Source organism: Amblyomma americanum, chromosome 2, assembly GCF_052857255.1.
Source record: "Amblyomma americanum isolate KBUSLIRL-KWMA chromosome 2, ASM5285725v1, whole genome shotgun sequence".
In the NCBI taxonomy this organism is placed as follows: Eukaryota; Metazoa; Arthropoda; class Arachnida; order Ixodida; family Ixodidae; genus Amblyomma; species Amblyomma americanum.
Window position 1 is genome coordinate 44,297,865 of NC_135498.1, and position 26,553 is coordinate 44,324,417.

Here is a 26,553-nt window from a genome sequence, read left to right on the forward strand (position 1 = left end):
TTTTCTTGAAGGAGCCTGGTCGGACAGAAATTCGATTTACACCGATTCTTGTGTTATATTTGTGGTGAGCAAGAATCGGGTTAAATCTGGTTTACTTAAAACAAAGGGTGCTATGAAAAATATGCAGCTTCTCTGATCTCATCTTTATATATCGCAGGTACCCTCTGTGCTTGACATTTATGGTGTAGACAAATTCTTTTCAACCATGGCAGATCTCCGATGTAGAGTGCACTTGCCACAGTGTTTGTTGTGGTTGTTGTTGCCTCTGAAGCGATGGCACATACCCACGGTGAGGGATTGGCCAAGATTTGGTGCAGATCCAAACAGGAGGAAAAGTCGTCCATGATTATTTCAAGGGGCTCGTAAATAAAAATTGAGGAATCTGGGAAAACGAATAACGAATTTTGAGTCTTTGAGTACCACAACCATCACTGACTTATCCACGCGCTTGTGGCGCGTGCGTTCTCCGACAAGATCAAAAGAAGAAAAAGCCTTCCTGGATAGTCACGATGTGCCATGTTTTGAAGAGGAAGAAGAAGTCACGATCTTGTTCGCTTCCAAGGCACAACCACAGCAGTTCGTGGTACAGCCACCACCAGTTCAATGTGTGGAGGCCCCCAGCGCAGTGCCTAAGGCGGTGCGCTCCTCTACCGGGATCAGCGCCCAGCTGCTGTACGTTCAAGAGGCCAAGGGCCGCGGCACCTTCCAGAGGCGCGTGCTTCCGGTCGGCGCGCTCACTACGCCGGCTCTGCTGCGTCACGAGCTTCCGTAGAAGCTGTCCCCTGCCTCGTGTACGACCGGTCTCTGAACGCCCGTTTGGAAGAAGGAGCCCCACCGCTAGTCGCTGCAGGCGCGTTCAGCCGGTGCACTGTCTACGACCCGGCGATCCCGGTGAGTCACCTTCATTCTTCGGCAGTAAAGATCCTTCTTTAACCTGGAGTCGACGCAATTCAAATATGATTATCATTTGTAGATGATTTACCGTCAGCAATGCCTCGCAGAAGTGCTTAAGCGTCACTTGTGCCACCTCATGCAGGACATTGACAACTTTAGTGGCATAACATCGGAGGGCCCGGCGGTAGAGGTGATAGTGCGCCTTGTGGTCTCCTGTAGTGGACCATGCGACGCTGGGCATAGTGCACTGGATTGGACATGCTCTGGGTGCCGCTGTGTTCGGTGCGCGTGCTGTCGGCAGCGCACGGCATCCTTCGGGTGACCGTGGCTGAGGTGGACGAGACCGGCGTGCTCAACCGAATCCAGCCCAGCTTGATTCTGAGCAGCTGTCACGCGCACAAGGCCGAGCTGCTGCTCCCCACGCAAGCGCCCACCGCTGGCATCTGGAAGCGCTCAAACCGTCGCTCGTCCTGCACTCGAACAGCGTGACGTGGCGGGACGCTGTCTTGGCTCTTCTGGCCTTCGCCATGTGGTTCGGTCTTCTCCTAGCGCCCGATGCCATGCGGTGGTTTTCGCGAAGGTCACTGCAGACTAGGGCACCCGGAGTACCCAACGGCCATCGAAGGGCAGAAGCTGAGGGCGGAAGGCCGACCGAGGAGCCGCCAGCAGGGCGTAGTAGGAGGCCATTCGTGCCCTCCAAAATTCCAGACGTCTCCGACTCCTCGTCGTCGTCATCGGCCTCCTGTCGCGATTAGGCGAACGACGAGAGTAGGACGGACTGTTTTTCCTGGCTGCCTTGCGAGTGGTGGAAGATGTAAGACTTTTGCCGGGGCCTCGCTCCTTCATCGGCGAAATGGCTGCCACGCATTTGTAAAAAATGGCCGCCTCATCTAAACTTATTTCGTACTCAGTAGTCAATATACTTCATTGCAGTGTTTTTGTTTTTTTTTCCTTTCTGGTTTTCTGTAATATCGTTTGAGTTTTTGTTAACTGTCGGATAAAATGCAGGACGTGATATTTCTATTATTACCCGCGTATTTTTTTAACGCTTTTGCAATATGTCGTGCTGCTTCACTGAGCCACCTGCGAGCTTACGTTCACAGGCCAGTAAACAAAATGAGGCAACGCTTTCTGCACTTGGTCAACTGGTGCATACGTCGTTATAGTCCAATACTGGATCTATGATTTGTCGTAGTATTATCGTAATTATTGTGTTAACATCTTTCTGTATGCATTGCCCTCCACACACTATTGTTGAGAAGTTTTATTCCACTGCTGCGGTTTGGCGATGTCTTAATGTCTCTCTAGAATATTTAAAGCAGCGTGTGTTTTGTGCAAAATACTCCGGTAATTTTCTTTTATTATATAATCTGGCGGTAGTGCGAGGAGCCAACACTCAAAAACTAAGCACACTGGTTATAGTTTCGGAATTCGAACGTCATTGTACCGTATTTACTCGATTTTAACTCGCACGTCTTTTACAGAAAAATCGCCTAAAAATGAGATGTCCGTTCTATTTGAGCACGAAAATGAAACTACGCCAGCAACACCCTATCTTTATCGGTATTACAGAATGGCGGCTTGGTATATCTTGCGCATCGATGTTATCGATATCTTCTGCCTATAGCCTACCGCAGCTGTGGATATATCCGAAAAGCCTCTCGAGCATCTGAAGTGCCCCTTGAACAAAGTGCCGACCTGGACTTCCGCGTATACATGTAAATGTCGGTTGGGAAGACAAGCCGAGTTCACTACGACACCGAGTTAGAACAAAAAACGCGAGCTTCCATGCGGGCTCTTTCTAAGCGCCGCCGCCGCCGACGCTCCCGTGCAGGGCGCACAGGCGTCTTGGCGTTATGGAAAGTTCGCCAAGCACGCCATCCACCACCACCTCCTGAGCTCCTGTCGAAAGATAAGCCATGATGTTATCGGAGCGCAGCACCTCGGCGCGCTACCAAGATTTACACTGCAGAGACGCCGACAAAGGCACGAACAAACAAGGTAAGAAAACCTAACGCTTTAAAATAAGGTGATGTTATGCACGGAGGCAAGTGGCAATCGGGCGGTCGCACGTGCGTTCGGTGTTCCTGGAAATTATTCGTGTGATCGGCGGATTCAGCTGCCGACGCAGAGAGGCCTAACGCGGAAGAAGTTCAAAACCAGCACGTGCTCGATTATGAATTTTGAGCAGCGAACAAAACAAGCAGAACAAAAAAACGTATACAGCCGAAAACACTATTTTCGCGTTGCATTACCAGCCTGGCAACACCGAAAAAAAATTAGAGGAGATTACTCTCGATCGCATGGACAACCACCACACGACTCCCGAGCCAGCTGCTCAGAGTTTACTGCTGCCTTTGTTCGACTTTGAAAAAGTTTGTGATAGCTGAGCGCCAACAACCATAGCTGAGCGCCAACAACCATGGGAAAGGCATTTGCCCTGCAGTGGGCGTAGTCAGGCTGATGATGATGATAATGATGACTTCTCAATTTTCCACCTTGACTTCTTTTTTGTCTTCACCTTGAATGCCCTCGAAGTGCCTGAAATACAAACCTCGAATATGTCATGAAAGATAATTTCGGCAATAGCGGCCGTCCCAAAAACTGCGTTGACTGCGTGCAGTACGGCCTGTGTGGCGGCGCGGCCTGCACCCCCCCCCCCCCCCCCCCCCCCCCCCCCGAAGAGGGGGAACATGGCTGTTCGCGCTGGCGGGCGCAGCCGTTAGCCTTTGCTCGAAAGTTTTTTAACAGTTCTTTGTGCTGTGGCGGTGTGAAGTGCGGTGCGTTTGGTGTGCTAAGGTTATCATGAAACCATTGGAGTCGTGTGCATATGTGAAGCCCCTTTATATGGCGCGAAGGGACTACGTCTTGCTATGCTCAGTCGCAACCATGGCATTTACGCGCATTGCTTGCGAAGCTGGCGGAAACGCCGGTGCTCAGGATTCGTTAATGAAGCAATTCACTGTGCTTCAAAATCACGCGAATTACGTGCCAGCAATGCAGCGGTTCGTTCACTGACTCTTATATGACTATAGTCATGTGGGTGATGCTTAAACTGCACCACTCTTCGTGTTCAGAAGTGTTACAGGCACGGTGTCGGCGACCTGGGAACATGAGCAGCTGTCGCGCAACAGCGCAATTTGTTTAAAGGGTAAGAAAGCGTGTGTCTGGTTCAGTGGGAGTTGTGCATATTCGGAAGCATGTTTTTGAGGGTCGTGCCACAAGCTTACTGTGAAATCAGATTTCGAATGAAGCAAGAAAAGTAGTGACTCTTGCTGCGGTCTGCTTGTTTAAAAGTTGTGATGCGCGTGTATTGTACTCGTAGTCGAAGGCTGTCAGCAAACACTGAAACTGCATATAGTATAGTGTCAAAAATTTGAGGAGACACTTAAGCTCCGCCTTAAGGGAATGACGGGATAGCGAAATAGGTTAATTTCCATATAAGCAGAAGGTCATTCTCTGTGGTTCCCTACCCGAAATTATTCCGGAGCCCTCCACTACGCCACCTCTTTCTTCTTTCACTCCCTCCTTTATCCTTTCCCTTACGGCGCGGTTCCGGTGTCCGCCGATATGTGAGACAGATACAGCGCCATTTCCTTTCCCCGAACAGCTATTAATATTATTATTATTACTATTATTATTATTATTATTATTATTATTATTATTATTATTATTATTATTATTATTATTATTATTACGGACGACTACGTTGATTGATTAAATGAAACAGAGAAAGTGTGAGGCTCAGAGAGAGACTAATTGCCTTCATTTCTTACCTTCTGGGCCCATACAGAATACCCGACTGCTAGTGTGGCAAAGAGTACAACGCCATGAACGACGCGAAGCAGCTTTGCTCGCAATTTCTCGTGACGAAACATGTGGTGTCCTTCCCGTTCTCTCACAGCCACAGCCACTTCAATGCGGCACTTAGCCATTCATATACATCACCATTAGCAGCATAGCACCAGCCTTAATACCGGTTTTTCGCAAACTGATCAGTCTTGCAGTATAAATGCAGTGAAACTCCCAGCATATTTAACGTCCATACTTCCACCTTGTGGCGTCCAAACCCCGTTTTTTTTTTAAATATTCATCCACCATTAGCGCCGACTACCCATTTACGTTAGGTTCCATACGGAAGAAAATGATAGCATGCGCATGACACGTGCTGTCCAGAATGAAGAAGATGTGAAGGAGGAAGCATACCTGGGGTTAAGAAGAAGAAGAAGAAGCTCGAGGCTTCAGTCAGCAGCAGTTATAGGACTAGGAGCTTAAATTAATTGTAATCAATCCTGCGCCTCTCTCAGAGTGCTCCATTTCCTGCTGCCGCCTACGTGCAGTGCTGTCTTTTCCCGCACGGTGTTTTTGTGGAGAGCACAACCGTGCAGGTGCAGTGCAGGCACAAAACACTCGGGTCACCGTGCTGACACTGCTCGGCTCAACGAGAAGCTCTGTTGGTGCCGCAGCGTGTTGCGTGGGCGACTGCCCGCGATAATCCAGCGCCGACTGTTCCACCGTCGTCACGACAGCACTATGGTGTCGCAGACGGACAACGCAGAAGACCTCAGCGCGAAAAGTACGACGCCGACCCTCCTGCAAGGCTTCGTGGTGTCCGATAGACGAGCCGCCATCCAGGAGAACGTCTACGTAATCTTGGCCCACGGCAAGTTCCAGCGGCAGGTCCTGTTCTGCGCCACTTTCTCCATGATTGTGCTGCTGCTCCAAGCGTTTGCCTACCGTCTCATTGGTCGTCCCGTAGACCATTGGTGCCAGCCACCCGAGGAACTGAGAGGCATTCCCGTCCATGAGTGGAAAAACGTGGCCATTCCTGTGCTGGCTGATGGCAAGCTTAGCCAGTGCTCCGTCTACGACCCTCCAATACCGGTGAATAGTTCGTTTTTTCGATGCCCTTCGTAAAGCATACCTTCAGTTTTAATCAATACAGATAACTCTTAAACTCTTACATGTGACTGAGCTTTCACGCTTCGGTGTACAACTATAATAGTTTGAGCTGATGCGGTTTAACGTCCCAAAGCGACCCTGACTATGAGGGACTCCGTAGTGGAGGATTCTAGATAACAATGTCGACCACCTGGGGTTTTTTAACGGGCGCTGACATCGCACAGTACAGTACCCCCGCGGCCGGAATCGAACCCGCGTCTTTCGTGTGAGCAGGCGAGCGCCACAACCACTGAGCCACCACCATGCCTATCTCCCAGCTTGTGGGCTCCCTTCGATGTTCTACGTATGTGCGCTTATATTATTATAGCCTCACAAATTGTTAATTGAAATTTACCTGCGGCGTAACATTTATCATCGTATGTTCTTCAGCCAGCCGCCAGTACAGTTCTCTATAGCTTTATAGAGCACATGCCGAAAAGGCGCCGTAGTATCATCGCAATTCACTCGAACACGTTCTTGCATCGAGTTGTCGAAGCGTCCTGGTATCTGTAATGTCTCGCATTTACTGGCATGTTCGTAGGACGGGAGCCATGAGGAGCGCCAAGAAGTGCAATGTGAGCGGTGGGACTACGCCACCGACCACAAGGGCGACAGCGTAGTCAGCAACTGGGATCTGGTGTGTCACCGCAGCTGGCTGTACTCAATCTCGCAGCCCATCTACATGCTAGCCTCGGCGCTGTTCGTGCCGCTGGCGGGCATCGTCTCGGACCGCGTGGGTCGCAAGCCAGCCGTCATGGCCAGCGCCATTGCTATGCTCCTGGCCACTCTGGGTGCCGGGTCATCGCACTCTTTCAGCCTCTTTCTCCTGGCACGCTTCGTCGTTTCGGCCACGGCCAGCGCTACGAACCTGCTGGTCTTCATAGTGTTGTACGAGGTCACGGGAAACGAACGCCGCGCCCTCTACAGTCTCTTGGCCACTTGCATCGGCCCCACTGTGACGCCTACCATGCTGCACCTGCTGTCCCTCTTACAGCCGAGCTGGAAAGTGTCGCAAACGTTCCTGGCTACCACCACGGCGTTTGTGGTGGCCTGGTGCTACTGTCTCGAAGAGTCTCCCGTTTGGCTTCTGGCCACCTGGAAGCTCCGTCAAGCGGAACTCGTCATGCTGCAGGCGGCGAGGTACAATGGCGTCGATCTAGCGAAGGCGCAGTTCACTTTCGAGGCGCTGAAAAAGCAGCTCGAAAAGGTGGAGATGACCGCAACGACCGCGTCCACGGGCAGGGAAAGCGGGTTCTACGTCACCACTTTTCGACGGCGCGCACTGTCTGTGCTGGTGTCCTGGTTCGGCGTCTCGTTCGCCTATTACGGCACAGCCCTTCGGAAGTCGCAAATGCAGGAACAATGGGAGGTGTCGGGTCTTCTCCTCAAGACGGCCCTCTTCGCCACCGTCTACGACAGCATGACGAGGCGAGGCCAGCGGGCGACGCTGTCGGGTGTGCTGGCGTTGCTTTGCGCCTCCAGCGCCCTGCAGACCGCCGTCGTCGAGTGGAACATAGCACACGCGATCCCGCTCTCGACAATCGCACTCGAAGGCGCTTCGGCGGCGGCCATGGGTGTCAACTACAGCTATACGACGGAGGTGTTTGCCACTACTATCCGGAGCATGGGACTTTGCGTGTCGTACTCCGTCGGCCGCGTCGGTGTGCTGCTAGCCAGCTTCCTTGTTTATGTCGCGCATGGCAGGCCTTCGTCGTGGTTCCACCTCACCACGACGCTTGTAGTCTACGTGAGCGCGATGGCGATCCAGTGGCTTCCAGAAATATTCATCCATCAAAAAGGTACACCAACAACGGCCACCATGACACAACAAGGAAACAGGGAGAGTCTCAAGATGCCCCTGCACCAACGGCGAGGGGCCAAGAAGAGTAGCCCGAGCACATCATCTGGACGCGCCGAGTCCAAGACAAGCTCGCCGGGGACAGAGTTTGAGACACAGGCTTCACCGACGGGGACGTCGTCGTATCAGAGCTTTCCGCAACAACAAGCCTCGCCAAAGTCGCAAGACCGCGCGGAGGCCGAACCTCGAAAGACGCCGAAGCACAAGAAAGGACGCCGGAGTGTTGAGACGCCCCGCAGTGCGTGACCTGCGGCTTCTAACGAATATTAATTTCCTATGTACTATCCTTAGGTTCTCCTAACTGTTCATTTTGTGGATTTTGTCGACATGTGAGCCAAAGTTTCTACCGTAGTTTATATGTTTTTTCTTTTTATTCGGCCCACCTCTAAAGTGACGAGATGGATGCACATCCAGAGTTAATGCATAACATAAGGTTACAACCGTTTTGTATAAAGGCCTCCTTCCCCGTGAGCATCGTATTGCCTTGAACAATGTTATCGTGATCGTGTCGCGAAATAGTGTTACTGATGTGACGCCATCCCGCACCTGCCAGGTCACTGTTCTTAGCTGTCCCGTGTTTTCGCCTAAAGGTACAGAAATTTGCTTTCAAACTCGCTGCTCAAAGTTGGTGGTTCGGGGACAAAAGACATGACATTTTTTATATTTGTTTCTTTTTCTAAACGCTTGTCCTCTGCCGTGCGCAAATTTATTGTGAACTGATCGCCTGATAACGTAGCCCACCTCGTTTAAGCACGTACATAGCTACTGCGATAAAGGTGTAATTAATCTGCTGGCTGGTGCAGGGCTCACAGGAGCCGATTTCGTTTCTGTAATCAAGCATTGCCGCTGCTGTGACTTATGTTATGGGAAGAGAGCAAAGTGCAGTGTTTTGTCAGCAAATGTAAATGTTTAAGATATAATACTCTGAAGCACCGAAACGATTTTCACATCTGTTCTGACTCGGGCTCGACACGCCTTGAAGAGCGCCAACAAGCAGTCCAAAAAGCGGTACCGCTCTGGCCATGCCATTTCAGCTTGTGGTGGTGATGTTGTTTAGGTTTGTATAGCATGTAACCGGGAAAACCTAAGGGACAGGGCGATAAGCATGTAGGTGTATGCGCTACAAGTGAGTCTTGCACATGCCACTGTCTACTTCCTCGACAGGAACGACCCATTGGGTCGGAAATCAGTCGGCGAGCTGGATTTGTGTTGGCGGCATCAAAGAGACGCGAAACTCCCGTTCAAAACATTTGCGATGACGCCTCATGCACATACTGATCGCTACGGCGGAACATGGAGAAGTCATAAAAAAAATTAAAGTACATGACATTCATTCACCCGAAACTAGAACGCATGTCATCCATCTGGAACCTGCCTTGTAATTATGGCGCTTTTTGGGCAAGCTTTCATTACGCCATTAAAATTCATTATCTTCCACCAGTCACGGCGCCACTAACAAACACAGTAATCGTATCTTTTTTTTCCATCGTATTATACCCCAGCCAACAAGCCCGGCACTAACATCCCTGCTTGTTTTAATTTCCTCTAAATTAATAGGAGCCACATTCCGTAACGGTTTTTTCCTCGATACTTTCTCTTGCTTCCTTGCCATTGATCCGCACTGCTTTCGACACCGGAACCGACCAATGGCATTGCTTGTTTCGCTGTCAGTAATTACGTCTCCAGGCGGCAACAACCAATGACGAAGAAGGGGAAGGAGAATGTATCGGTAGTAAAACAAGAGTTACAAAATATGGCCCCGTTTAAATTTCCCGATCAAGTGTCATGCAAACCAATCTGCTATCTGAAACTGTAAAAGTGTCTTTTTTGCTGGCTGGTTATGACGTACGCTACATGCTATTACAACGTGCCCGCGCCACTGCGGTCACATAAGTCAGTGCCTGCGTCCTCGTCCACGGAGGAAGAAAAAGAAGACAGCACAGACCTAGACGTCCTTTTTCCTGAAGCCCAAAAAGCAACCACACCGCCAAAACAACAACGTCATTTCTGGCACATGCTAGCCCCGCCGCGGTGGCTCAGTGGTTAGGGCGCTCGACTACTGATCCGGAGTTCCCGGGTTCGAACCCGACCGCGGCGGCTGCGTTTTTATGGAGGAAAAACGCTAAGGCGCCCGTGTGCTGTGCGATGTCAGTGCACGTTAAAGATCCCCAGGTGGTCGAAATTATTCCGGAGCCCTCCACTACGGCACCTCTTCTTCCTTTCTTCTTTCACTCCCTCCTTTATCCCTTCCCTTACGGCGCGGTTCAGGTGTCCAACGATATATGAGACAGATGCTGCGCAATTTCCTTTCCCCCAGAACCAATTATTATTATTATTCATTTCTGGCCGTTGCTGAGTGACCGGCAAAACGTCCTCTGGAACCATGTGACATCCGTCATGCTTTCCTCCCAGGGCTTCCCCAGTCTTCCATCCATTACTTCTCCTCCTGGCTGTCAGACATGCTGTCAAACGACCATGCGCATGAGAAGTTCCGAGACGCGCTCCCTGTTGAACGAGGTGACGATGCGAACTGTCCTCTCCACTTCCGGCAGCATGTCCGGCGTCCAGGCGTGCACCAGCTGGCCCCTGGTGTGCGCGCCCCGAAGCTCGATGGCCACGCGCCGCTCCTCCACCGAGGTGGCCACCGAGTCGGGCGCCAGGAGGGCGGCCACGGCCAACGTGTCGCCCACCTCGTAGCCGCCCGTGGACACCTTGTCGTAGTAGGCCAGGCTGTGGCGCGTGATGGCACGCACGAACCGGGACTTGGCAGTGTCCTGGCGCGTCATCATGGAGTACACCTCCTGCGCCCGGAGGGAGCGAAAACATGTCACTGAAGAGATAGATGACCAAGCTCACCGGTCGGCGCGTTTGCATTCACTAGTGACAAAGAGCCCGCAACGAGTGTCCTTTGGGGACCGAACGTTCGTTAAGTAAGCTACAGTTCCTCATTGTTAGCAAAGCTGCATGCCAATGTGCCTAAAGAAAATTTGTTACATTAAACAACGGCAGACAAGTCTTTAGATCGGCTTTTTCTGCCTCTCTATGGAGGCGAAACACAAAAGGCGCCCGTGTGCTGTGCGATGTCAGCGCATGTTAAAGAACACTAGGTGGACTGAATAAGTCCGGAGCCCTACATTGCGGCGTCTCTCACATCCCGTATGTTGCCTCGGGACGTTAAACTCCACAATTTATGTTTCTTCATTTTTTTGTCTTGCTGCATCCTGTCATTGAACTTGTTATTCAGTTAAATAGTGCGTGAGCGGCTATCAGGCGGTGCAGGCTCACCCATGGTATCGGCGACTTGACCACCGCCTCCCAAGGAACGATGGTGATTGGACACTGCGCCCTCTCCAGCACAACACTGGCAGCTTCCGGGTCCGTCCTAAAATTGTACTCCGAGCCAGGAAGCACGTTTCCGCGACCTGCAAAGTCATTATTTATGAGCAATTATTCACTGCGCGTTTTTATATATTTTTACAGCAATAAAATGGTTAAGAAATTTCTTTTCGCTAAACGTTGCCGGCATTGATGCTGTACATGTGTACACCCTAAACGAGAGCTCCGGCGCCTATTGAAAACTCTCTCATGTCTGCCGCTAAAAAAATGAAAAAATGGTAGGGTTGTAACGTAGTTAAACCGAGTCGACGTGCGAAAGCATGCGTTTAGCCTGGTTTGCTCGTGATTTTGCATTACTAGGTCGTTAGCACGTCTTGCGACGAATAAAACTCAGGTTAAGCTCTGATCCAGGTTAAGCTGATCTGACCTGTTCCAGCCGCAGATGGAAGTTATGAAGACGACGACGTGCAATGCCTAGTGCGAAAGTGTGTTTACACGAGGCGGATCGGCTGCGGCGACAGCATAGTGTACTCGTACAGTGGCCAGCAAAGCTGATCTATTTGCACTGCCGCGGTTTAGAAAGTCAGTTGCGGCAATGTTTATTTTATTTCTCCAGGTTGTCCAAGGTCACCCTCGAGGTCACCCTCCCATTGGCTCTAGCTTGCGCGACGCCCCTCCGGACTATGCCGAGCTTACCCGAGTCAAACCGAGGCTTCCCGCATTTTTTAGAATCGCTTGAAGTAGTGCTTTCGCGCCAGAAAAAAAAAAAGGAAGCAGCGTCTTCCCGGGTTCGAACCAGACCGCGTTTCGATGGAGGCGAAACGCTAAGGTGCCCGTGTGCTGTGCGATTCATCGCACGCTAAAAATCCCCAAGTGGTCGAAATTATTCCGGAGCCCTCCACTACGGCACCTCTTTCTCTCTTTCTTATTTCACTCCCTCCTTTATCCCTTCTCTTACGGCGCGGTTCAGGTGTCCCCCGGTATGTGAGACAGATAGTGCGCCATTTACTTTCCTCAAAAACCAAGTTTTAATTTAAAATGCTCATTTACCAAACTCATTGTAAGCACCACGCCCATAATGGATGGACAGCGCATTGTCCTGTGTGTCCTTGTCTTTTCTTTCTGGAACCCCACACCTATCTTGTACGGCAAACACCCAGTAGCTTTACTTTGTTGCTGGGCTAGTCAGTTTCCTCATGTGCCGAGGGGGCCCTTTCAAGGAAGCCCCCTTGACCAATAAGTAGTACTGACCCCTACTTTATCGCAACATAAGTGGTGAACGCTTCACACGTGCTCGAAACATGGCTACGGTATAGTCAAATGAATAGTCTCCGTGCTACAAATAGTCCAAGCTACGTAAACTTCCTCCACTTTATAAAACTGCGATGACGTCATTACTATAGACTATAGCTATGCTCTGAACTTGTATTATCAGGTCCTCAGAATAGCGAATACACTTGATACGGTGGGATTCAAGTAACCCGATTCCTCCAAGCGAGAATGAATGTCAGCGTCGGCGGTGTTCTTTGTTCTATTCTGCACCGCTGTTCATGCCCATGCTTTTTGCGGACGACAGTCACGCACACAAGGTCATCCGCACGCGCTCTACACTCCACGAATAAGCCACAAATTAAGAAAATAAGTCTAACTGCAGTTATTATTTCCCACGACGAATGGTTAGTCTGCTAGGAAACCATATGCGGCCGAGGCCGCTTTGTAGTTCGTCTCTCAGGCAGCTGTAATCCGTCTCTTAGGTGACATAGTCGCGGAAAAGCAGTTAGTCTCCAAATGACTAAACCGCGTGGCACTTTAAGTCCTTCCTAGCTTAGATTGTGTAGATTTCGAATTCTGACGCATTTTATTAGAAATCATTGCAACCTGCTGTTCGGAGCTTGTACCCTTTTACACATCTTGGAATATCCATCGCTATCACCTCAGTACACAAGGGCACACTCGTAGCCAGGTAGGACCAAAAGTACAGCAGGGACTATATATTTGTTGGAGAGTAGCTGCGTTTCTTTCATGATTAGTCCTCTAAAAATCCAAGCATTACTCTCTAGGCAATAAATTACAAAGAAACCGCTTGTGTATATAGTATGCGCATGGACTAACCGTTGGTGACGAAGTTAGTCCCATGTTACTGGATTTTTGCTTATCACTCCAAGAGAGACAGTACTAAATGTGCCGCATGGGTTAGTCAGTTGAGGACTAATTGCGTTGTTACAAGCAGTAATCACTAAAAAAGAGGTCACTACTTCCTTCCTTGGAAACTAGCTGCAAAAGGACCTCAACAATAGTTAGTCCCACCTCGTCGCGAGTAATACAGTTAGTCCCATAATACTCGTTTTTGTAGTAGAGTATATAGGTACGGTATCGAATGCTGAATACGGCGTCTCACTGTATACAGCCAGCGCACCTTCGACGTTTCCGCCGAGTATGAATATCTCCTTGAGGTTCGTCCCGAAGCGCGGGTCCAGCGTCATCGCCAGCGCCGCGTTGGTGAGCGGGCCCAGCAAGAGCAGCGTGATCTCGCCGGGCTCTCGGCGCGCCATCTCGATGAGCCTCTCGGCGGCGTGCACGGGTCGGCCTTCCGCGGTGCCGTCGTCTTCCTCATTTTCGTCGACTGCGTCGTCACCGGTGGGGAACTGATCCGCAACGCCTCCCAGGCCGTCACTGCCGTGGTACTCGGCCGCGAGGTCGAGTGGTTCGCTCAGTGGTCTCTCGCAACCTCGGTATACTGGAATCTGTAACCATTTTAAAGTGCGGTGGAATCTTGTTAATTGAAACTCGAGTAATTCGAGCTTCTTGTTTATTAAAGTGGCGCTATGGAGAAAGTGCAATTGCAGATATGCCATGTGCCTATATGTTTCAATTAAAGGGGCTGCGAAGGGGGCCCTAATAAAGGTGCGGCATGCCTGGTATATTGAAGCACGGCTCTTCACGAATAGTGTCCAGCAAGGATTTTTTTTAATGCGTTTCGTATAAGCTGAGTTATCTGTAGTTAAAATTTGAATTTCAGCGTCTTCGCGCCTTTTCCTCTCCTCTCGTCACTTTTTGCACGCTGGAAGGTAGGCGCTCCTTCGCCGACCCCCCTCTGGGAGCGAACCTTCCCGACCCGCCGGAGCTGAGCGGCTTATTGGCCGCGGCCACGGTAGCTGCCTGACATCTGAAAGAATCTAACCAATGGCCACCTCTCACCACGTCTACGCAGATGCGGGGGACGGAGGAGGGTGCGAGCATTAAAAAGTCGCCGGGAAGGGCTCGCCAACTTTGACGCGTGATTGTGGGTCGTCTGCTGCGCCTAGAAGAGTATTACTTGGCTCTGGTTTTCATGGCGACACAGTGCAGTGATTAAGTGAGTTGATGTGCTCTCCTCGGAAGACGTTTCAGAGCCCTTAAGAGATCAAATGTTTCAAACTAAGGTTCAAAACATTTAGTTATTTGAACGCAAAGGAGACCTTTTTTTAGCTTCGTGTTCGGCGCATGATATCATTTTCTGTTTACGAGCCATAAGAAACCAACACAAAAAAAACACAACTCAAGCATTTCGTCTTGTCAACGACACACGTATTAAGCGTAACCCCATCAGGCTTCTCTTACACCAAGCCCTGCATAATTCCAACAGTTCCCCTTCCATTCGAACCATCTAGAAACTCCGCTGTAGTGGTGAATTTTAGCGTGTCCTTGTTGAAATCGTGGTCCCGTGATGACCAGGTATTCGATTCCATCGCTCATTGACGCTAGCAGCGCCACAGTCTTAATAATAATAATTGGTTTTTTGGGAAAGTAAATGGCGCAGTATCTGTCTCAAATATCGTTGGACACCTGAACCGCGCCGTAAGGGAAGAGATAAAGGAGGGAGTGAAAGAAAGGAAGAATGAGGTGCCGTAGTGGAGGGCTCCGGAATAACTTCGACCACCTGGGGATCTTTAACGTGCACTGACATCGCAGAGCACACGGGCGCCTTAGCGTTTTGCCTCCACAAAAACGCAGCCGCCGCGGTCGGGTTCGAACCCGGGCTCCGCAGTCTTCCAAAAACGTTCCTGGTACCAATATCCTTGCAAAAGAAAAAAGGTCTCTCAGTGTAATTGTATCCTACACGGCAGTACATATACATTGCCTAGTGAATCCTATCTCGAGTAAGACTTTTACTGCGCCTTTCCTTTCCCCGTAATTCCCTCGCTACGCTTATCGAGAGCACTTGTGTGCTGCATGCAAATCAACAGCAGTGGTTCGATGCTGAAGAAGTTGAGTCCAAAGCAGAGCAATCAGAGCGCGACCCCGTGCGGCCGCACGCTTTCGCACGCACCTCCGGCCTTCCGCACACCTCCAGCACCCGGCGAACGTTCTTGCGCACGTTGCACACGGAGGTGTTTCCGGCGACGCACGTGATGGCCTCCACGGTCGAGTGCAAGCTGAGCGCCAGCATGATGGCCAGCGCGTCGTCCACCCCGCAGTCCACGTCCAGCACGAGTCGCCGGTCGTGGACCGGCCTGCTGCCGCCGCCGCTGCTCATGACTGGGCCGCAGAGCCTTTGCCGGGCTGCTGCCAATAAGATCAGTCGAAAAGACGTGGTTTATTTATTTATATATTTTTTGAAGCGATGTTTATTGCCTCAGGGCATAAAAACTATGACGTGAGCGATGAGCAAGATGCTTAAATAAATGAAAAAAGTTGAGCTGATCTGATGAAATCAAGAACTGAACGATGATATGGACCCTGTGTCCAGGCAGTATAGGAATCCCGATTGTCCGGTGAGAGTCCCACTGCCGCCAGGTGCCGAATTCTCGTCGGCTTCAGCGCCGGGCAGTCCCACAACAGGTGGTGGATATCCGCCTCACGGTCTCTGTTCTTGCAGACTGGACACCCGGGGCGGGGATATAAATCTTTGAAATGCGGCCACTTGCGTGTCACAGCTGGAGTTAGGGCAACCCCGACCCGTATCCTCCGAAGTGGAACCTCCTCTGCACGGGTAAGACCACGGGGGAGGGTTACCGCACACGGAGGCATTAGAGCACGTGTGCGGCGCCGGAGGTGTTTAATCTCGTCAGAATTCTTTAGTTAGGCGTTCAGTTGGGCTAGTTGGTGGCACATTTCATACTTAATAAGTGAGCGCGAAAAAGAGGTGAAACGGACAAACGAACGTCTGCAGAGAAAAAAAGTGGTAGGGCTTTATAACCAAGTTAAACCGAATAGAGGTGCGAAACTTCTTAAAAGGTGCGAAAGCAAGGGACCTTGTGGGTGCCATGGTCACCTCCAAGGTCACCCTCCCAGTGGCTACAGCTGGCGCGGCGCTTCTCCGAACTTACCCGAGCTTCCTCCCATTGGCTGCAGCTTGCTTGACGCCCCTCCTAAATAACCCGAGCTTACCCGAGTTACTTCGAGGCTTCACACAAGATTTTCGGTTGAAACCGTGTTAAGTAATGATTTCGCACTTCAAGCTTTGGTGAAAAAAAAATGCATGTCTGCGTTGGCAGTATTGTTTGCTCATTTCGTTGCTACAATGAGCGCCTTCCCGTTGCGGATTTGAATTGTATCTCACCGTCGCTTTTATAAAACGTTCTAGTCAAGCGTGGGTTTCTAGTGGGTGGAGTTCTCTGCACGGCGAAGGTTGGTGGATGGGTGATGGGTAGGCCTCCTGGAGAGAGAAGGTGGGTGGAGGTAAAATCGTTGATGGTGGGTGGCAGCTTCTGTATGGTGAAGGGTGGTGGAGGGCAAAGGCGAGTGGTTAGTGAGTGGAGTCCTTCTGTAGGGTGGCGGCATCGCAGAAAACACCAGTGCACTTGTACACTCATGATACCCATAAAGCTCTTAATCTATGCATGCTTAGTCAGGAAAACCCGCACCCTCACATTTCAAGACTCTGGACTTTTACGTTGCCGTAAGTGCGCCGCTATTACGGCTTAACAGCAAATCAATTCTTATATCCCCTTTCTTTTTGTGTTTTCTGTATCTTTATTGGGCGGCTAATTTGACAGTTCAATCGCTATTTCGGAGGCCTAGAAAATAAAACGCTCTTCTCTGGTTACATATTGCCAACTAGGGAGTCAGATGTTGAACACCTCCAGCGCGATCGCCTGCCAACCGCGAAACGAGCGTTAGCTCTTAGCTCGTTCTTCAGTTTTGCGCCGTTGTCGTCGCTGTCCGCACCACAGACTTTGGCAACGCGCCAACAATCTGCGCTCAAATAACGGTGCAGTGTGTTTATATGCTTTGACCGGAGCGTTGGCTCGCTCGGCGAAATTGGCATCCCGCCAAGACGCTGAGGCCAGTAGTGGGCCTCCTCGATTTACCGCGCTCGGACAGCCCGCTGGCTGCCAGCAAGTTCGCCCCTGACAGGAAAGCGCATCATGGTCACGGAGGCAATCGCGGCGGCAAGCTTACACGGATCACGGAGGGCAAATGCTCTCCGTAGCTTCGCGTTCTGCTGCGTTTCGTTGCTACGCACGCGTACGGCAGAAATAGGCTGCTTGAGAACGCAAACAACGACCTGAAGTTATTGTGGGCTGCCGCAGACTGCAGAACAAACAGCTGATCGTGCTCGCACCCGTACACATCGGCGACGACAACGCTAGCGTGTGCCTTCGGTGCACAGTGCGCTGTGCAAGCTTCGAGAAATCCTCAAAGGCGTGCGACGAGCAATCGCAATCTAACGTCTTTCAGTTGACACCACATCGGAGGGGAAAATTGCCCGTGCGTTGCTCATCAGACGACACGCCATGCTCACGGATTGTCGCGTGTTTGTTTGCTACGCAGTAAGTATGACAGCTATGACCGCAGACGATCGACCTTGCATGGTGACTGACTTTGCACTGTGGTCGTTGCCATTTCTATGTTCGTGTACTCCTGAGGGCTGTAATCAGAAAAGAATCGGGATACGTTCCGTCCAACTGTAGTATGTCGGCCGCCGGCTTTTGCTGCCGGCAAGGACTGCACGCATAATCTCGACAAAAGCGATCAGCTGATTTAACGTTCATCTAGAACAAGAGGGTGCACTGCCCAAATTTAGCTGCGTATCGTATCTGTGATGCTACAGCTTTACCGCAGAGGACTGGCACTTTAATGAAAGGCGCTACAATCCGGCCTTGCGTGCCGGCGCCTTGCGTGCCGCGTGTGCATATGCATGATGATCCGCGATGGGAAATTCTTTTTATCTCTTTAATGAGCCAAACGTGAGGAGATGCATGCGTACGGATCTTCTCAGATATTTTAAGCATTTGAGGCAGAAGGCCCGAGTATCAAGCTGTACGACAGTTGGCGACGACAGAATCAGCACTCGCCTAGATCGGCTGCCGTAAGCGACAACTGTGTGGCCGCAAATATGCGCGCGCAGATATGCATCGGGCAGTGTGATCGTGAAGGCTTTTAATAAAGGACATGTTTCAATCAGTCAAGCGTTTCTCAAACCATATCCGCTTTTCCATTGTGCAGAACACAATGAAGACCATACGTTCTTGTATCGCGCTCAACGCCGCGCCAAAGACGTCCAGCACATGCATATATGCACGCGTCTGAGCGCACACTCTGAGCTGAAATTTGCGGCCGCTCTCGTGAAAGGCCTCGAACACCATCACAATATCAGTCGGGCGCACGAAATTAACAGCCGAAATATTGTGTAAATCAGAACTATGTGCGATCGTAATGCGAGCATTCGTGCTTGCGAGGTGGTGAGACGATCGAACTGCGATCACACACTCGTAAGCAAAACGAATAGGTAAACAGTGAGAACTATCGCAAAAGGCGCCATTTCAGGCGCCACAGACGGTGTGCATCGTGTTCTAGTCGAAACAAGTGCCTGCATCACGCAAAACACCAAATGAAGAACCGCGGTCCTTCTAGGCCATATAAAAATGGTCGCGCGCGCTTCCCGCTACCATACCACCTCTCCGTCGTCTGCTAGTTGCCCGAGGGCTGCCAGCACCAAATCGTCCTGGCGAGTCTGGCTGCCCGCTGGAAGCCCGAAACCGCCCAGCCAGAGAAAGAATTGGCTGTGGTTTAGCTCTGGTTAACCCTAGTTGAATTGCGAAAGCTTCGTTTCCTCGGCACGTCGTCTGCGCAGCGTCTCATTCCGACGCTCTCGAGAACTCAAACCGGTCTATTCCGCAGTTGAAGAGTCACTCCGGGACGTGGCACGACTTCTTTTAGCCGCATCTTCGTTACGACGGTTCTCGAGTCGTGCGGCGCGCTCTTCTGGCGTCTCTTGAACCCGTACTCTCTTATTCGCTTCGTTCTGTCGTTGTTGCGTCTCTTTCGCGCTCTCCTACAAACACTGAGGTGAAGCGCGCATATATATATATATATATATATATATATATATATATATATATATATATATATATATATATATATATATATATATATATATATATATATATATATATATATTGTCAAGGCGTTTATTTGAAGCACAGGTTGGTTGGTCTTGGTTGTCCGGCGACACGACGGGCACACTCACAGGCGTCGTTCGAAAAACCCAGCTGCACTTCGTCTGCTTCTTCGTTGTCCCGCTTGAACTCGTCCGCTTCTTCGCTGCGCTGCACCTGTCGGTCCCATTACAATATATATATATATATATATATATATATATATATATATATATATATATATATATATATATATATATATATATATAACGGCGGCTCAAGGTCGTTCGTCGGCCACGGCATACGGCTGAAGTGCGCGACGAGCCGAAATGGCTCGCTGGCTGGAGTAGTAAAGCTTTCGCTTTAAAACGAACGCGTTCTGGGCAGCCACCGGAAGTGCGCGGAGCAGCCCGAGAAAATCGAGCGCCTGCATGGCTCAGCGCTCTGGCTGCCCGCGGGCTGCCAGAGGCGGATAATCGAAGAGGCCCAGTAGCACGGTCTGTTTCTGGAAAGTTATTTGCTTTCACACCACAGCAGACGCTCAAACATTCGCGTTACGCTCTCATAGTGGCCCTGTGATGTTTTTATCACAGAATCATTGAAAGCGAGTTCGATTGCACTGCCGCGAGATGACGCTCAATTAATACGTTGCATAAGTGTGGTCAACTTAAAGGATATCAAAATAAGCACAAATAGAATGAAGGTTTTCAGGACGAGAGCGATGAATTAGTTAAGACGGCGTCCTCGCAATCGCCGCGTCTGTGGTAGAGCTAGAAGACCATAACAGAGCATTCCATATAGACTCGCGCATATCCGAAAGCCCGGTGCGGTCTAGGCCGCGGGCCGGACCGGGAGCGAAGATGGAATGCTCCCCCGGCCATGGCTTGAGCCTAGGCCCTGTTTTCGGGCCTGGGATTGGGCTTGAAGCCGCGGGCAGGCACAGGCCAGGCTGGGGTCTTGATTCTTTATCATGTCGAAGTAAAGGTAGGCAAGCCTGCAGCATCACAGTTTAAGTTTCCTGCTGGTGCTCTTCAATAATACCTTCTCTCTATATCCTGACCTGTCGCCCAGAGCGATTAATAAAAATAAATGCAGATGCGCGGGCAAAAAGTCAGGTACCGGTGCTTCTAGAATATGGCCTCCCAGAGCACATGCGATGGGGATGATTACCACGCCTTCCTGAGCTGTCCTCATCTCAGGAGGAGGTCCCAAGAAACCCATCTATTCTAACAAGACTGTCTCCTTTTTATTCGTCTACTGGCTCTGCTTTTGAGCCTTTGCAGTGGGGAATTTACAACAACCCTGAACTTAAAATCTCTCGCGGGGGTAGGAGCAGTGTCATTCTCATTTCTGAGAAACTTGGTGGCTTCATATAGGTGTCTAATAAGCAAGCCAGAGTGTACTACTTAAAAGCAGATGCTGTGGCCTGGGAACTTTTGATGCAGACGGTACGTTTGAAGCACGCTCGCACTCTTGGTTCCTAGCCAGGTGAGCTTTGACCTAGATTACCTTCTGTTTACGAGCACTGCGGAACGGAGGCATGCAACAGTGTGGCTCGTCTCAAAATCTGGCGTGCACTTCTGCATTAAAAACAGCAATGGCTAAAAGGTTCCACCCGACAGATGGCTGGATTCTATTATTTATTTATTTAAATATATCTTTCTCAGGACGCGGTACAAAGAAGATGGGCATAAAGAGTCGGCGGTGACTTTCTTGAAATTGCCGGAGTCGGTGAAGGTAGCGATGTGGGCAGGGAATTGATTCTAGTCGCTTGCAGTGCGAGGAGTAAAGGACCTAATACAAAGAATTGCACGGCACAGCGGGAACCCCACCTCTAATTTATGATTAATGCATGATGGTGCGTCAGACAGAGAAAGGAATAATATGTTCAATAATATGCTCAGAAATGGCGGCATAGAACCCGAGCGTGCGGTTGGCCTGGCTAGATGTACAGTACATGTGCATTTTTAATAATAATAATAATTGGTTTTGGGGGAAAGGAAATGGCGCAGTATCTCTCGTATATCGTTGGACACCCGAACCGCGCCGTAAGGGAAGGAATAAAAGAGGGAGTGAAAGAAGAAAGAAAGAAGGAGGTGCCGTAGTGGAGGGCTCCGGAATAATTTCGACCACCTGGCGATCTTTAACGTGCACTGACATCGCACAGCACACGGACGCCTTAGCGTTTTTCCTCCATAAAGACGCAGCCGCCGCGGTCGGGTTCGAACCCGGGAACTCAGGATCGGTAGTCGAGCGCCCTAGCCGCTGAGCCACGGCGGCGGGGCGCATTTTTAAAGACAGATTCTGTTTTATGGAATTGTCTAGATACTTGAATGACGTAACAGACGATAACGGAACGTGGATAACTTCTCGTTCAAGGGTCAAAACAGATTGAAATAGCACTAAAACAGACCAGTGTATGGAAAAAAAAACAGCGTGTAATATACTATTCGGTCTTATGCTAGCCATGGCCAATGATACAACACTTGTTCCTGTGCTCAAGTAAAAAATGGCGCACTCTTTCACCGAGAAACCCTGCTTCATATATATTGCCTGGACGCAAGGACTATGCCATTGCTCAATACTGGACCTCACAAAAGCAGCTAACCTTTTTTCATTACTTTAATCATTACTGCATACTTCATCACACCTTCACCCATTGATGCCCTGAGGCAATAAATATCGCTTTTAAAAAATGGCGCACACCCACTCTTCTTCTGTCATGCCAGTTGATGGTGATGATGATGTCCTCAGGCATCCTAGCCGTGCTTCGCAGCCGATCTTCTTCTGCGTCTTCTTTCCTCTCTTCGCCATAGGCGCGTGGCTGCGATGTGGCGCTTGTGTGTTGCGTGTGCAACCACCCCTTCTGCTTCCCATGCAGCCTCGTATTTGAATGCAACCCCTTCGCTGCAGTGCACACAGCTATTGCCATGTATGAGCTTCGAAGAAAGTCAGCCTCAAGATAAATGCGCACTTCCCTAGTGATTACAAGTTATTGACACTGCGTCACCATCTCCGGCGTGGTCTAGTGGCTAGGATACCTGGCTCTCACCCAGGAGGCCCGGGTTCGATTCCCGGCGTCGGAACACTTGAGGTCTCATGGTGTAATTGGTCAGCACTCTGGACTCTGAATCCAGCGATCCGAGTTCGAGTCTCGGTGAGACCTTTTTTTTTACACTACGTCAGTTTTTTTAGATTTTTCTGGATTTTTTTCACACTACTTCGTAACATGCATTTGATGGCTTCTGGCGCAAAACTAGCGCGAGCTCCAAAACTGATATTTTTTAAATATTCTTACTGTATTACTGAGCCGATTTGAGCTAGTTGACACATAATCTAGGCGGTCTTTATTAAGCATCAAACGACATCACAAAATCGCGAACAAAGGTGATGTCGTAACTAATATCGAAACAAAAGCCTAAATTTCCGCGATAAATTTCATCATACACGTAAAAAAAAAAAGACATAACACTCATCTTGAATAGCTGCCCGATTTAAGTGCTAGCCGCTTTAGCGGAACGCTTATAGAAAATGCCTAACACACAAATGCATATAAATCGCCTGCCCATTTGTGTACAACTTGATCACTTCGCAGCGCCGCGTACCTCTTGTGCGCACATTAAAATTCTCCCAGGGTTTCCGCCTCCTACAAAAGACGTGGCCGCAGCAGTTGTATGTGTCCTTCCTTCCCCTCTGAGGACTGAGAGGGCGACAGTCAGTGGCCCATATGACATGTGTCCCTCAGCCCAAGCCTCCGAAACCTGACCAGTGGCACAAATGAATGACATCTGCCACATCTTGCTAAGTCCGACTGAATGGACATGAGCCGCTGGATTCTTTCTGACAAAACAAAATTTGTTCGTAGAATGACCATGTTTGGTGCCAACACTACTCACACGAGCACCTAACTTAATTTGATCCCTAACTGTGCCCCTAGATCAGAGTTGCTAACGTTAGGTTCTTGTAGAGCCTTGCATTCCTTAAACCGCAGTGGTGCATTCGGATGTCAGTATCCACTGCCGCCGGGCGCCCATCGATTTTGCAGTGGGCATAAGCAATCCCATGGCCGGGAAGTCAGCTTCTCTGGAAAACAACTAGCAAGTCCAGTAGAACAAATACCTTAACCATGGCGCTGTTTGGCCAAGTTGCTCTAGCGTTTTTTAAGTTTGAAGCAGCGATATCTGCCAACTGAAAAAGACCTCACGAGGCGACATCTGGGGAGTATCCGAAAGTAAAGGAAGAACTGAAGGTTTTGTAGAAAATGGCGGGAGACCACCCTACTCACAGAGAAGCGGCGAATGCAGTTCGTCGCTGGAGAAGCCTCACACACAACCGGCAGAAGGACTACAACTCAGAAAATGAACTGACTGAACATCAGGAGGAAGGCCACTGTGCGGTGCAGGAGCCACCGGCGCCGGCTCCGCAAGTGCCACGTATTCTGCCCACCCAAGAGGAGTCTGTAGCATGGCCATCTGTACCATCGAAGTAAGGTACCGACAGCTCAGCACGAAGGACCGTTTGGGGGAGGGGGGTATTCAGCATCTTGTCCTAGTTAGGAATGATCGCTGGCAGCAGGCATGGCATACATGGGCGCCAGATTGTCAGCAACGAAAGCCGTTTGGGGTAACAGGCGTCACCGTGTCGGTGGCGATCAACGGTTCGTAAGGAACGAAAGAGTAACGACAGGGCCATTACCTTTGTGCACACCAGCCGAAAAACTACCCCTCCCCCTCGACCCTACGCCATGGGTGCTAGCGTGGCCTCGCAGCTACGCGCAACGCAGCGCGCGCTGTACCCCGCTGATCGTCTCTGCCGCGCTCCAGACAGCGGCCAACTCCTGTAGCGCCTTCAACAATTCATTCCTTCCCGCATGGGAACGGTGCTGCAGGAGTACGATCCAAAGACACGCGTTAACGCCCCTCTACGGCCAGAATACCCCCCCCCCCCCCCTCCACGATGAAGGTACAGCGCGGCACACCGCTCTGCGCGACGCAGCAGCTTGCCGGAGCCGCAAAAGGCGCCAGTGTGCTGTGCGTCGTAGAGTCACTGGGAAAAAAATTTCCAGCGACTCAAGTGCGATGCGAGTGGACGTTAAAGAACCCCAGTTGGTTGAAATTTCCTGAGCCCCTCAGTGTGGCGTCCCTCATAGCCTGAGTCGCTTTGGCACGTTAAACACCCATAAATCAAACATACTGATTTTGCCGTGCATTCACTGTGGACAGCTGATGTTTTTCTCTTGGTAATTCAATGCTTGTGACTGAGCTGATAGGAGGTCCCGATACAGCCGTCGTGCTCTGGGACCTCGTTTTGAATATACGTCTATGTACAGTATTTGCAACCAGATCATCTTCTTTTTCTCCTCTTATTTTTATTCCCTTCTTTCTTTTTTTTTCTTTGTGCTACCTCTTCGACGCGTTCGCGGCTGCGTCTTCTTTCCTCTCTTCGCCATCAACTTGTCGCCGCGCTGGGATGCTTCTGCTTCTGACACTATTGCTCTATTCCCGCCTATGGGAGCAAATTTCGCACAGCTTATTCGAATAATCCCACGTTAGGTATAACGAAGGCCAGCATCAAGCTTATTGCGCACTTGCCTAGTGATTACAAATTATTGACACCACGCCACCGTCTCCGGCGTAGTCTAGTGGCTAGGATACCTGGCTCTCACCCAGGAGGCCCGGGTTCGATTCCCGGCGTCGGAACACGTGTTAGGTCTCATGGTGTAATTGGTCAGCACTCTGGACTCTGAATCCAGCGATCCGAGTTCGAGTCTCGGTGAGACCTTTTTTTGTTTCTTGCTTCCTGCAGTGACACTTTTTCCTTTCCTCTATGTGCCTTCATAAAATGCGCAGCGCTAGCGCCAGAAATAACGCCTTCAGATATTCTGACTGCAGCAGAATGGGAATGTGCGCTAGAAGACGCGCAGTTCGATCGTTGTTTATTAAGCATGACACGCTTTTATCTGCCACCACCAAAAATACAAGGATATTACCTGGTCGAAGTTGATGGCGAAGCCAAAAATTTCGCCCAGAACATATTCATACATGAACAAAAAAAAACGCAACGCTCATCCTGAAGACGCAGCGGTAGTCAGCGCTGTAGCTTCTTGCGCGAAATGCTTAGCCCAGAATGCATAAGGCCAAATACATACAAAATCGCAGATCCAAAGCTTTCGCTTGCGCCCACCTATTTATTTATCATCAACTTGATTGCTTCGTCGCACCTCGTACCCTCTTTCCCGAACGTAACTATAGGCTGTCCTGGCCACGGAAAATGCGGTCTAGCGGAGCAGAGACGCTGCGGTCGCTAGCTCCATAGAATGTGGGCATAACCGGAGTGAAGTAAATCTTCACCATCGCTATCCTCCTCCCAATGATAATAGGCCTGTGATATCATGAGAAGTGGTAGATGCAACCTGCATGGTTACTTTTTGGCAAAGGCGGTACCTCTTTGCGAGCACGTAAAGATGCACCCTGAACCACAGCCTGCATGGAGGGCTGCCCCACTTCGCGAGTGGCCCGTTGGAGGCTCGAGCTGAAGATGCCAAGGCGCAAGATAATTCCGGCGTGCTGTGTTCCGCTCTGATAATCAAAGTGTGCGTGAGTCATTTTAGACGCATGGCAGAGTTCGCACTTGAAAGATGACCACGATGAGCAGTGAAAGACTAAGTGCTATGTTTGGGTGTCTTAACATTTTCCTTACTGCGTGGAAACAGACAATTTCAGGATGGCTCGCGTAAAAGAAGTTATTCAGCCTTAATTTTAGCCATTCAAGTTCGTTGCAAGCGGACCATAGTGTAGCTAATTGAGCTGTTTTTATGACAAGAAAAAAACGTGACATGTATTGCTTGCGCGGAAAAAAAAATTTCATTCGCAGAATTTTAGACACTTACCCAAGCAAATCCAGCGTCCTCCGGCAAAAATTTTGAAAATTGGAAACTTGTAAGACATTCTTATGGAAATACTGAAGGTAATGGTCCATTATTCAGATAAGTAGAAAAATGTTTCTTTTAAAGCGTTTCCAGCGATCGCATTTAAAACGTTTGCAGCCATAGAAAACCAAAGGGGAACGCGTTTGACGATACCAAAAACGTGAATAGACAAAAACACAAGACTGTCGTCGGGTGATGTGCGGATATATGGATTGTTATAGTGAAATCTTCTT

General features: G+C 50.0%; 2 protein-coding genes, 1 long non-coding RNA gene and 4 other non-coding genes across 7 annotated transcripts in view; 6 read left to right on the forward strand and 1 right to left on the reverse strand.

Annotated features, from left to right (window-relative positions):
- The first annotated feature begins 575 nt into the window (after window positions 1-575).
- On the forward strand, window positions 576-1,923 carry LOC144118527 (uncharacterized). Its single transcript, XR_013312041.1, has 2 exons — window positions 576-891; window positions 1,037-1,923. It is a non-coding gene; the product is annotated as an uncharacterized LOC144118527 (long non-coding RNA).
- A 2,906-nt stretch (window positions 1,924-4,829) lies between these two features.
- On the forward strand, window positions 4,830-9,804 carry LOC144121120 (solute carrier family 22 member 16-like). Its single transcript, XM_077654078.1, has 2 exons — window positions 4,830-5,778; window positions 6,377-9,804. Exons 1-2 carry the CDS (start codon window positions 5,428-5,430, stop codon window positions 7,937-7,939), a joined length of 1,914 nt encoding a protein of 637 aa, XP_077510204.1. The 5' UTR covers window positions 4,830-5,427; the 3' UTR covers window positions 7,940-9,804.
- Window positions 9,805-10,013: 209 nt separating this feature from the next.
- The window catches only part of LOC144118528 (nucleoside hydrolase-like), a 50,214-nt gene continuing 33,674 nt past the window's right edge, over window positions 10,014-26,553 (reverse strand). Inside the window, exons 2-5 of the mRNA XM_077651446.1 lie at window positions 15,339-15,571; window positions 13,446-13,773; window positions 10,979-11,115; window positions 10,014-10,494 (exon numbers count right to left, since the gene is read on the reverse strand). Of these exons, the coding sequence (XP_077507572.1) occupies window positions 10,159-10,494; window positions 10,979-11,115; window positions 13,446-13,773; window positions 15,339-15,545 (1,008 nt within the window). The 5' untranslated portion in view covers window positions 15,546-15,571 and the 3' untranslated portion in view covers window positions 10,014-10,158. The remainder of the gene's footprint in view (window positions 10,495-10,978; window positions 11,116-13,445; window positions 13,774-15,338; window positions 15,572-26,553) is intronic.
- Window positions 22,407-22,478, forward strand: TRNAE-CUC (transfer RNA glutamic acid (anticodon CUC)). Its single transcript has one exon. It is a non-coding gene; the product is annotated as a tRNA-Glu (tRNA).
- On the forward strand, window positions 22,486-22,558 carry TRNAQ-CUG (transfer RNA glutamine (anticodon CUG)). Its single transcript has one exon. It is a non-coding gene; the product is annotated as a tRNA-Gln (tRNA).
- TRNAE-CUC (transfer RNA glutamic acid (anticodon CUC)) lies at window positions 25,020-25,091 on the forward strand. The gene has a single exon. It is a non-coding gene; the product is annotated as a tRNA-Glu (tRNA).
- On the forward strand, window positions 25,101-25,173 carry TRNAQ-CUG (transfer RNA glutamine (anticodon CUG)). Its single transcript has one exon. It is a non-coding gene; the product is annotated as a tRNA-Gln (tRNA).

What these genes read in the sequence shown, in the direction of transcription:
- LOC144121120 (XM_077654078.1), top strand. Translation starts at nt 5,428, where the DNA reads ATGGTGTCGCAGACGGACAACGCAGAAGACCTCAGCGCGAAAAGTACG. An exon ending in TCTACGACCCTCCAATACCG is followed by an intron (nt 5,779 to 6,376) that starts GTGAATAGTTCG and finishes GCATGTTCGTAG; the next exon opens with GACGGGAGCCATGAGGAGCG.